Here is a 12,509-nt window from a genome sequence, read left to right as displayed (position 1 = left end):
CCAATAGTCCGACAAATGTCCCATTGGACCGAAAAAGCCCATTTGTCCGACAGTCTGTTACCCTGAAAAACAAACTCCCATTGTTCCAAGGCCCCAAAAATACACACTCACCATCCAACAAACAGAAGCAAATGGCGATCAGTTGGAACAAAGGATTTCATTGCAATTTTTTCGGACAAAAATCCATGCTTTAATTTCTGCCTTTAATTTGCTGTAGAAATCCCTCAATCCAACAGTGTCTCCATCAACTCATGTTGATTATCCCATTAACAATCAACATTGTTGAAACCCACAAAACATAATATTAATTTCTTTCTCTTTTTTTTTTGCTTTTAGTAGATAGTAGTACAGCCGAATATAGACAGTAAAGGGGGGAGGGCGGGTGGGAGATGGGACGTCCTGCAGCAAAGGGATGCCAAAAGATACCAAATATTTAAAGTCTTGTATTGTAATATTGCACAAATGTCACCACCATGTAGCTTCAATGAACAGCTGGACACAATAAATCTTGCTTTTCTAATCTTCTAATAATTTGTTGTTGTCAAATCTGTATCTCTCGGAGCAATACGGAGCAGAGGACTGTTGGCCTCCACCCTCACCTGTGTTATTAAATCAGGTGGCATTCTTTTGGGAATGTAAACTGTTTTGCCAGCAGCTATCTAAACACAAACCACAAACACTATCTGTGACCTCCGAACGTCGCGTTACTGAATCATGTAATGTGTTGTACAAAGTGCTAAGGTCACAGATATGGGGCTAGTCCGGCCCAGAACATCGCTCTGCTGGCTACTACAGACCACAAGCTAACGGTCAAGTACGGTTCTATGCCAACGGCGCCAGAATTCTCCAGAGAACTCTCCAGGATCACCAGTGTTAGTTGAGAAAGTTAACATTAACCAACGGGACCAGATTAGCCGACCCCTACGCCGCTGGAGATTACTTCAGGAGGAGTAGACGGCTGGATAACGTTAGTTAGCTAGCTAGATTGTCTGATTGAGACTGACAAGCTAGCTAGCTAACGCCTTCTCTCCTCCCGGTGAAGTCGTCTCCTAGCGGCGAGGAGTGAGGCAGAGGGACCGTGACCCGGCGCTGTCCGCTGTTGGGCTCATTTTCTGTAGCATGTTGGAATTAGCGAGGTAGCTAGCTAACTAGCCAGTAGCTAAATGAGTAAAATTTAACATTTTAATGCTTCATCGTCACACTCTGGTCACAGCGTAGGAAAGCACAGTGCTATCTCCAGATGAGGGACAACTTTGTTTGGCTTATTTTCTGTGTTGCATGATGGTGGTATTAGCAAGCTAAGCTAGCTAAGTAGCCAGCCGTCCGCCCAGCGGGTTGGTGGCCAACGGCAGCGCTGTAAAGATAAATTGAGGGCGTATAAATCTTTGGATGCCTATAGTTAACTATCCTTCAGTAAAGTCAGTCAGAAAGAGAGTCGTACAATATTGGCGATGTAGATGAGCAGAGTGAGCTATAGAGCTGCTGGTCGCAGCTCAAAAGACAGAGGAAAAGAACTCTGCTTTGACGATTGACATTAAGGGGGTTTCTGAGCAGTTTACCCAACAGAAGTGCTCGTCATACAATTGCCGAGAAATGCAATTCTTGCAGAAATCTCCAGATGTCTAAAGTTTTTGATTCCAAATCACAGCATGGCTTTTTTACGGTGTTCCTCAAGGTCTTGGTGTCTTAATGTGGGATTTTGGAGGGATTATTGATAATTTTTATCAATTCTCAAGTGGTAAAAAAATGGTTAAATTTAGCACCAAATAGCATCAACCCAAAAATTGCTGCAACAACCTATGAGACATAATAGAACATGGAGATGACCATCATATACTGCTATCATAATGTTCTAAGCCCGTATAAACACTTTTACAATTGATTTGAAATAATTAATGAATTAATTCATGTTTATTTCGGATTTATTACTAGAACAACTTGACACACAGTGCTGAGCTGCACCTCAAATTAGTCTTCAAGTTCCCAGCTTTCAGATGATGTAAACCACTTCTATGTTACATCTACTGTTGTTTTTTTTCTACATCCTGCTGAAAATGAAAGTGAAAATGTGAGGCTTGTGGTCTGAAAAGACTTCTGTGTATTTTGGGTGTGTCTAACTGATGACTACATAAAATACTGCTCATAGTCCAACTCTCACATACGGGCTTTCACTTTGTTCCAGAACAACAACCCAGGTACAACGTTTCCATTATCCACAGACGTGTAATACATTTGTTCTTCCTGTGATTGTGAAATAGCTTTTTATTTGTTTTGAATAGAATATACAAAATATGATCATTGTAAGAACTGATATCATCATGGAAAAATTAATCACATTTTTTTTTTATAATATTGAGACTTTGTGTCTCTCAGTATAATGTAGTTTAATTTGATTCAACTCTGCGTCTTGTGCTGCTGTTTTTTTATGTGTTTGGTTGAGTGTCACTCACACATTGAAATATGAACTCAGAGTTTTACTGTATTTTATTCTCCAGTCATGGGAGCTGAACAGTCCAAACCTCAATTCCCTGGAGCAGCTCCTCCATGTAAGATTGTTTAAAAATAACATATTTCTTGTTTAAAACTACACATTGTTGCATGATGACTGTATTTTCACAATCTTTTATTTTGTCTGAACATCTGTCATGCATTCATCAGTTTTCAACAAACAATGGAGGGACATACCGTGGGAGTGAGTATCTGCACCTTTTTCAACAAAATCTTTCACTTACAAACGTCACAAATGTACTTGTGATGGACCTGTTCTGTTTGTTTCCTCATTTGATGACATCCTAATTAACTTCCCAGTTGTTGTGTGACATAGATCTGGTGAAAGTTTCTATAAGATGACTCTAATGTAACGTCTCCTTCTCTGAGCAGAGACCAATCCAGCGTTCTGCAGTATGTGAAGGACTACAAACCTCAGACTGAAGGCCAGCTGCTCAGGATTCTTCTTCACGGACTGGTTGGAGCTGGAAAGTCCAGTTTCATCAACTCTGTCGAAAGTATCTTACGTGGCCGAATGTACACGCAAGCTTTGGCGGACAACACCTTGGGCGACTCTTTCACCAAAAAGGTATGAGGAACGTTTGATTGTGTTGATAAAGAAAACATCCCAAAACTTTGCAAACTTTTATTCGTATTTATTTTACTACTTTTCAACCAAGGGTTACAAAGTGAGAGGTTTCTGCCTTTGCAGTGGAAGAGAAATAAAGTTATAATAAAACTCTATAAGAACAGCAGCTTAAAGTCACTTTAAAGTAAACAATATTAAAACAAAGGGAAGTAAAGCTATGGATAAAAGAGATCATAGCATCATATTAAAACAACAGCAGAACAATCCACTAATACAACTATTATTCAGGAAGACAAGTTTCTGAACATGCAGCAGTGACACAACTGCTGCACATAAACTGTTTAAGGCCCACAGCTGACGGGAAGCCTTAATTGACTTCCTGTTTGACTTCTTGTGAGGACTCCACCTACTTGGACATTTTTAGAGGAAACCTTTATCTTTTTAGCCTGGCTTTTACTTAAAGGGACTGTTTGTAACTTTTTAAGCGTATAAATGTAGCGGGTCGGCACACATGCGCACTCGCGTGTGGCCGGAGCCTCGTTTCCGCTGCCTGCTCTCCTTCACTCAGACAGCGCGCGCGTCCTCCACCTCTAGACGTGAACGCGCGCTCAATCCACACTGCAGAAGAGTTAGTTTAGCTCTGAGAATATCTAGTGAATGCACAGGGGACGTTTGTGCAGAAATAAATGCTGCAGCTCCTCCAGATCAACAGAGGTTTCCCGTGTCTTGTGAAGTGACGGAGCTCTTCAGAGAGTTACGTTGTCTTCTCGTTACCGACCGGGTGCCGGTGTCTCCTCTGCTCTCTCCGGCTGCGAGCAGAGAGAGCAGGGAGACACGCTGCAGAGCCCCGCTGCTTCAGCCTGCACTTAGGCAGGAAAAGCCAACACTAGGATCAGATCTAAATCATGTTCATGGAGAGACCTTCGTCTGGTCAGCTATCATTACTGCCAAGCAGCTGAAATATAGAGTGATATTGTGGTTTTAGCTGACGTGTGTCGCCTCACTGTTTTGAGCGATGCTCGTTCAGGTATATTTAGAGCGAGAAAGCGCGAGCTCGACGCTAACTTTCGTTGATTTCACGGCCACAGGTGTCGCTGTTAAGAAGCATTTCTGAAAGTTACAAATAGTCCCTTTAAGGTGCCTCGTCATTTATTGCCTCAGTTTTTAAGACTTAATCATTGATTTTCATAATATTTCTATCTCTTGAGCCTATTTATTCTACTGAACTTTATGTAATTGAACATTTTATGGTTTATTGTTGTTTTGCAAAATGATATTGTTTATTTTTTGTCTTGTTTTTGTTTTGTTTTTTTAAATCTGTGCTGTTTTAATCTTGCACTGTGAATCACTTTGGGCTACAATAAAGTTGAGTTAAGTTGAGTTGTTGTCGGTGTCCCATGCGCGCTCGCGTGTGGCTACGCTGTTCAGACAAGACTCCAACACAAACTACACGGAAGCACGAAAACAGCAAAGTTGTATCTAGTGAAGCCCGTCTGTTAAACAGTGTTGGCCACGGTCGGAGGACACGGGGGAGACCGTAGCTTTGGTCTCCAGGACCGGAGTCTCTGCTGTACTCTGCTCCTCTGCCTGCCTTCAGTCATCTAGCTCCACCTCACGTGCATGCGCGCTCACTCCACACTGCAGAAGACTTCGTAGCTCTGAGAATATCTAATGAATGTACAGTGGATGTTTGTGCAGAAATAACTGCTGCAGCTCCTCCAGACCAACAGAGGTTTCCCGTGTCTTGTGAAGTGACGGGGCTCCGCAGAGAGTAACGTTATCGTCTCCGACCAAAACTCCGGTGTCTCCCCTGTTCCCTCCGGTCGCGGCCAAAAGCGAACACTAGGATCAGCACTGATTCATGGAGAGACCTTCGTCTGGTCAGCTAACATTACTGCAAAGCAGCTGAAATATAGAGTGATATTGTGGTTTTAGCTGACGTGTGTCTCCTCACTGTTTTGAGCGATGCTCGTTCATGTCTATTTAGAGCGAGCACAAGCGCAAACGGCCACAGGTGTCGCTATTAACAAGCATTTCTGATTCTTACAAATAGTCCCTTTAAGGTTGCAGGTTTAGTCAACTGAAGCTGCCTCAACTTCTCAGTAAGTAAAGGTCATGAGAAATGTTCAAAATGTTTCTGATGTGTTCTCATTTATGTCTGCTGTTTCTTCTTTCTTTGAATAATTTTTATTACTAGAGCAGTGCCCGTTCGGAGCGGCCCAATTTCTTGGCTTCCGGAGGTGCTGCTTGCAGTGTTGTTGGGGGTGTGCCTGTTCGAAGCGTGTTCCCGTTTCGAGCGGGCAGGTGGTTTGACTTCCAGGAGTGCTGCTTGCAGCATTGTCGGGTTGTGCCCGTTCCACGCAGGCCGATTGCTTGTTCCCCAGGAGTGCAGCTTGCGATGTTATCGGGGGTATTCCCGTTCGAAGTGCGTTCCCATTTCGAGCGATTGCTTGGCTTCCGGGAGTGCTGCTTGCAGCATTATTGAGGGTGTGCCCGTTTGAAGCGCGTTCCCGTTCGAAGCAGGCTGACTGCTTGACTTCCGGGACTGCTGCTTGCGGCGTTGTCGGCGGCGTACCCGTTCGAAGAGCGTTCCTGTTCCGAGCGAGTCAATTGCTTGTTCCCCGGGAGTGCTGCTTGCAGCGTTATCCGGGGGGCGAGCCCGTTCGAAGCACTTTCCCGTTCCAAGTGGGCCTATTGCATGGCCCCCGGGAGCACTGCTTGCAGCGTTGTTGGGGGCGTACCCTTTCAAAGTACGTTCCCGTTCCGAGCGGGCTGATTGCTTGGCACCCAGGAGTGCTGCTCGCAGCGTTGTTGGGGGCGCACCCCTTCAAAGTACGTACCCGTTCCGAGCGGGCCGATTACTTGGCTTCTGGGAGCGCTGCTTGCAGCGTTGTAGGGGGTGTGCCCGTTCAAAGCTTGTTCCCGTTCCTTCCGAACACGTTCCCGTTCCGAGTGGGCCGATTGCTTGTCCCCCAGGAGTGCTGCTCGCAGCGTTTTCGGTCGTGCCCATTCCAAGCAGGCCGCTTGCTTGTTCCCCGTGAGTGCTGCTCGCAGCGTTATCGGGGGGCGTGCCCCTTCAAAGTAAGTTTCCGTTCCAAGCAGGGAGATTGCTTGTCTTCCAGGAGTGCTGTTTGCAGCGTTGTTTGGTTATGCCTGTTCCGAGCGGGCCAATTGCTTATTCCCCGGGAGTGCTGCTTGTAACATTATCAGGGGCATGCCCATTTAAAGCACGTCCCCGTTCGAAGCAGGCCAATTACTTGGCTTCCTCGGTCCTCAGAGCCTTGAAGCCTCGCCCCTGTTGCTGCATAGAGTACTGGTCGATTGTTTATTCAAAGTTATTAATGCAGTCTGTTTTTGCTCACAGTGATAATAACGCTTTTCTCTATATGTGCTTTATAGTACACAACCTTCAAGATCCCAAAAGGAAATCCAAAGACCTTTTACCCTTTTGTCTCCAATGACATCATGGGCCTGGGTCAAACCGGAGGTGTCCTTGTGAATGACGTCAAACTGGCTATGATGGGACATGTGAAGGACGGTTACAAGGTACAGTTTCTGCAAACTTTGCAGATTTTTTCCACATAATTACTTAATATTATTATTTTGAATTATAAGTTATTTATAGTGCAATTGTCATTTAACTTGATTTGAACCTGTTTTCCAGTTCGATCCTGAATCAATGTTGACGGACCTTGGGCCTAATGCTTTCTACAACGAACATTCAACTGACAACGACAAAGTGCACGTTCTGGTTTGTGTCGTTCCTGCCGACACATTTTCTCAAGTGAGAGAAGAAACTGTGTGGAAGATTCGGGAGATCAGGAAGGAAGCCAGTAAACTGGGTGAGAGCAGAAATCTCTCTTTATAGACCTCTTTTCTGTTAGTAAACATGATGAAGTATTTTGTGGGCGGAGCGTTAAGTGGAGGCAGAATAATTCTCTGGCTAGCAAGTATTGTTGGCTTGTTTTTTTAACAATGGCTGAAGAAAGTACTAGCTTCTCTCAATATGTACTGTCACTCACTCTCCAGGATCACGAGTGTTAGTTGAGAAAGTTATTCATGTCAGTTACGGGCCTCAGTAGTTTTCTGCCTTTTGTCCTGACAGGGATTCCTCAAGTGGCCATTTTCACCAAGATTGACTTGGCCTGTCCTGAAATCAAAAATGAGTTAAAGAAGGTCTACAAGCTCAAGTACCTGAAGGAAAAGGTATGTTTAATTAATAATATTATAAATTTGCACAGAGATGGAGTCAGTTGAAAATGTGTTGAGTTATAAGGTCAAAACATTTTAAATATATGAGCACTATCCGATTTATTCTCTTCCTATACTTTTTCTGATACCCAGTCCCGGGGTCCTGGCCAATTCAAATACACGTAACACAAAGTTCCTGTTGTAGGATTACTGCTGTTGTATACAGATCATAGACTGTAGGCTATAGAGCTCAACAGTGAGGTTCAGGAAGTGAAAATCCCATTCATATTCTGAATCGCAGATTTGATTATTAGCCATAATGTTGTAACCATCCAAGGTAGACTAACCACGAGTTACGAGATTGTGAAACGATCGCACAGCAGTTTGTGAAATAGTCATGAAATTGAATGTATTGATTCGTGTACATAGACACAAATTTCACATTTTTTTCATGATGGTCAACACGAAATCAATTCTCATAATCCACGTAATTGTGAACCAGGAAGTATAATTAGTGGTGAAAGCAGCATGGGGTCGGGGTCGGGGTCGGGGTCGGGGTGGATGGGTGGGTCAAAAAACACGTGACTTTCACCCAGAAGACCGGTGTTCGTGTCCCGTGTGAAACCAGAAGTCAACGTTGATTTATTTGTCACGTAACTTCCATACTTCAGGTACGGAACTTACGGAGTTATTTTAACCCAAACCACCATCTTTTCCTAAACCTAACTAAGTAGTTTGTTGCCTAAGCCTAACCAAGTCGATCTTTTCCTAAACCTAACTGAGTAGTTTCGTTTTGAAAAGACTGGAGCGGAAATTGACACATGCATCACTTGTTGCTGGATATTCGTGGGAAAAAGCACTAAAAATACGTTGTTGAAAGTCGTTCTGAGCGTCAAGAAAAAAAAGGGGAATTCGTGTTTTTGTACACAAACTGCCGTGAGACTGTGTTGTTTATTCGCGATGTCCTGGAGACGTACTGCACTACCCACAATCCTAAGTGTAACAGCGACGGTCTGATTGGTGGAGCTCGCTGTTAAAATAGCAATGTTTACCACACCTGCAAACGGATAGTAAGGGTACGTTCCTCTACGCGCTGCTGGATGATATCATGGAAATATAAATGTGGTTCTGTAAACGAGGTGCGGTGAGAAATAAGGCATGCAGTTGCTAAATCTGTCTTATTTTAGATCGACATTTCATTTAAAAGTTTTTCAGGAGTTTCCAGAAGCAGAAATTCACAATGGTTTAAGGGATGAGTAGCTCCTTCACTCTTATAATAATTATATAAACAGTCTTGTACCTTTGCCTTTTTCCCGTTTTCCAATGCTTTTTTGCTCAGAATCAAATGTTTAATGGTCATGATTCATCTCGTAGATGGTTGGCTTGGTTCCATGCTTAGTCTTAATCGTTCTGAGCTGTAATTTGTGAACAGAAATGTTGTGATTTTTTTAAATGTAGATGCAGCAGTTCAGTGCAGATGTGGGTATTCCCATGAACTGCATCTTCCCTGTGAAGAACTACCATGAAGAAATCGACCTCAACAGTGACATTGACTCACTGATCCTGAGCTCACTGAAATCCATCATCAACTTCGGAGATGACTTCATCAACTCCCACAACAGTCAGCCTGAAGCTTCAGACACATCTGCTTGATTGCAGCATAAAAACGTATTTCATGCTGTCAAAATAACAATCTGCAACATCAACCAGCATGATTTCTAACACAATCTTCTGCATGATTTCTTTGCTTATTTGTTTGTATGTGTTATAGCTTTAAAGCCCCCAGAAACCTGGCTCAAATCATCAGTGTTTCTCAGTAAATATTCATGACTTGAATACTTTTCTTAGTGTGATGCAAAAATACAGTGCGGAAATACAGAAAATCGGTGCAAATTAGCCGCGTTGCCGTGTTCCATTTTTCGTCAATGAGCCAAAACCACTGAATGTCTTAGTTAAGTACACAATACATAAACTAATCTGACCACAAATTTGATGCTAACATTAGCTGTTGTGGCTAGCCCCGTTCCGTGACTAAAATAATGTTAGCAAGTGCATATCAGCCACATTACCATCTTCATCGTATCCCAGCTGCTGGTTGATCTCAAGCCATACATTGTCCTTTATTTGATTGTTGAGGTAGTACTGTTTGTCGTACATTACTTGGTGTTGAGAAAGGGATGGTCCATTTTTATTCCAAAACACCAATAGTCCGACAAATGTCCCATTGGACCGAAAAAGCCCATTTGTCCGACAGTCTGTTACCCTGAAAAACAAACTCCCATTGTTCCAAGGCCCCAAAAATACACACTCACCATCCAACAAACAGAAGCAAATGGCGATCAGTTGGAACAAAGGATTTCATTGCAATTTTTTCGGACAAAAATCCATGCTTCAATTTCTGCCTTTAATTTGCTGTAGAAATCCCTCAATCCAACAGTGTCTCCATTTTTTTGCTTTTAGTAGATAGTAGTACAGCCGAATATAGACAGTAAAGGGGGGGGGGAGATGGGACGTCCTGCAGCAAAGGGATGCCAAAAGATACCAAATATTTAAAGTCTTGTATTGTAATATTGCACAAATGTCACCACCATGTAGCTTCAATGAACAGCTGGACACAATAAATCTTGCTTTTCTAACCCTCTAATAATTTGTTGTTGTCAAATCTGTATCTCTCGGAGCAATACGGAGCAGAGGACTGTTGGCCTCCACCCTCACCTGTGTTATTAAATCAGGTGGCATTCTTTTGGGAATGTAAACTGTTTTTTCCAGCAGCTATCTAAACACAAACCACCAACACTATCTGTGACCTCGGAACGTCGCGTTACTGAATCATGTAATGTGTTGTACAAAGTGCTAAGGTCACAGATATGGGGCTAGTCCGGCCCAGAACATCGCTCTGCTGGCTACTACAGACCACAAGCTAACGGTCAAGTACGGTTCTATGCCAACGGCGCCAGAATTCTCCAGAGAACTCTCCAGGATCACCAGCGTTAGTTGAGAAAGTTAACATTAATCAACGGGACCAGATTAGCCGACCCCTACGCCGCTGGAGAATACTGCAGGAGGAGGAGACGGCTGGATAACGTTAGATTGTCTGTCTCCGTAACTTGCTATTTAGCTAACTAGCTTGTCTGGAGACTGACAAGATAGCTAGCTATCGCCTGCTCTCCTGCTGGCAAAGTAGAGGCAGACGTACCGTGACCCGGCGCTGTCCGCTGTTGGGCGCATTTTCTGTATTATGGTAGAATTAGCGAGGTAGCTAGCTAACTAGCCAGTCACTAAATAAGTAAAATTGAACAACTTAATGCTTCATCCTCACACTCTGGTCACAGCGTAGGAAAGCACAGTGCTATCTCCAGATGAGGGACAACTTTGTTCGGCTCCTTTTCTGTGTTGCATGACAGCGTGGCGAATGCTAAGCTAGCTAAGTAGCCAGCCGTCCAACCAGCGGGTTGGTGGCCAACGGCAGCGCTGTAAAGATAAATTGAGGGCGTATAAATCTTTTGATGCCTATAGTTAACTATCCTTCAGTAAAGTCAGTTAAAAAGGGATTCGTACAATATCGGTGAAGCGTTTCAGAGATGGAGAGAAAAGGTTGCTAATAGTTTAGCCTTCTGCTAACGGCAGTCGTGAGCCATTTGGCTAAATATTAGCAACATTTTCTCTCCATCTCTGAAACGTTTCGCCGATATTGTACCTCGCTAGAGCCTCGAATCACAGTTTGTCATCTCTAATGTCTGTGATATCTGGATTCTGGCACCCAACAACACAGCAACATGACATTTTAGATGTGTAACTTTAGCCCACTGCTATCGTTAGCCTCCAGTCTTTCCTTTGTTTAGCCTCCAGCTAACACCGTGACCTCATCATGACGTCGACACAAAAAGGGTCTAAAACAGGGTTTCTTAAAGTCGTTGGGTCCGAATGGAAATTGTAGTACAAAAATGCAGAACATTTAAATTCAGTTTGATATAAAATATGTTTGACTACTCTGCTATAGCAGCTGTAGATGATGATATTTTAAAGCTTCGTCATGGTGAGTCTCAGCGACTGCTTGTATGTCTGAGGTGGAGGATATTTTTCTGTCGGCGGGATACATAGAATATTAAAACATTTTAAAATTGGTTTGACAGAATGTTACCAAGCAGACTTATTAAAAGCTGAGATACTGGTATATTCAATCTCTGAAACTCAAACTACCTCCTCTCTGTTCTGCTCATCACATGGTCACAGCGCCTCACACAGGCTGGAAGACATCATTACAGCTCAAGGGCCAATTTTAAACTGCAGATAAATTACATTACTAAATAAACTAACTAAATAGCAAAATTATTACTAATTTCTCAAATCATAGTTAAATGGTTGGTATCCAATTTTCACCACTCGCCCTGCAGTGATAAATGATTTCAGTCAAATTAATATCTGGTTGTGATTGATAAAGGTTTGTGGAGTTTATAAGCAGATAATATGAATTTCAGCAATACTGCACTCAGAACTTAAAATGTGTGTCAAAGATCACCAGAAGGTCTGAGAGACTGTGTACAAACGCATGTTGCAAAATGTTAAAAAGGGAAAATCGAGTATGTATTTTATCTTTGTAAGGTGTCCTTGGGTGTCCTGAAAGGCGCCACCAAATAAAATATATTATTATTATTATTATTATTATTAAAAGGAAATCATAACCTGTGTCACCTCTGAGCTCACACTGACTATGACAGTGAATTTATTTAACAGTTGTATCAGCAGAGAGCCCCAGCAGAGGGCAGCATGCTGTTATTTACTGTTGACTTCCTGTTGCTGCTGCTGGTTGAATCTTCTTCCTATCACCATCTCAAAGTGTGAACACAGACGGAACAGAACCACTTAATCATAACTATATATGAATTAAATACTATAATAATTATAACTTCTTTAAACTCCTTGATTAAGGTAAAATGTGAATACTTTAAAGAGCTAAAACATGTTGTTGTCAAAAAAACTGTTTTTAAATGTATTGTTAATAGTTTTTTATTCTTAAAATGAAGAAAAAAACATTTGCTAACCTTCCCGATTTCCCCGGGGGACTCATAATTGTTCCGTATTTCTCTTGATTAATGAAAGATTTCACACCTTTTTTCTCTTTTTTGTTATCAAACAACACAGTCTCACGGCAGTTTGTGAAATAGTCACAAAATGTATTCTATTTGATTCGTGTACATAGACACAAATTTCTCTTTTTCTACGAATGTCCAGCAACGCATGT

At 42.5% G+C, this 12,509-nt stretch overlaps 1 protein-coding gene across 1 annotated transcript; it reads left to right on the top strand.

The window, feature by feature from the left end:
* Nucleotides 1-2,630: 2,630 nt before the first annotated feature.
* Nucleotides 2,631-9,128, top strand: LOC141756084 (interferon-induced protein 44-like). The gene is made up of 6 exons (XM_074615565.1): nt 2,631-2,692; nt 2,881-3,076; nt 6,476-6,622; nt 6,741-6,918; nt 7,182-7,282; nt 8,726-9,128. The coding sequence occupies exons 1-6, from the start codon at nt 2,646-2,648 to the stop codon at nt 8,918-8,920; spliced, it is 864 nt and encodes a 287-aa protein (XP_074471666.1). The 5' UTR covers nt 2,631-2,645; the 3' UTR covers nt 8,921-9,128.
* Nucleotides 9,129-12,509: the final 3,381 nt, after the last annotated feature.

Source organism: Sebastes fasciatus, chromosome 18 (assembly GCF_043250625.1).
Source record: "Sebastes fasciatus isolate fSebFas1 chromosome 18, fSebFas1.pri, whole genome shotgun sequence".
NCBI lineage: Eukaryota > Metazoa > Chordata > Actinopteri > Perciformes > Sebastidae > Sebastes > Sebastes fasciatus.
The sequence above is the reverse complement of the archived record's forward strand: the minus strand, read 5'-3'. Positions and strand labels throughout refer to the sequence as shown.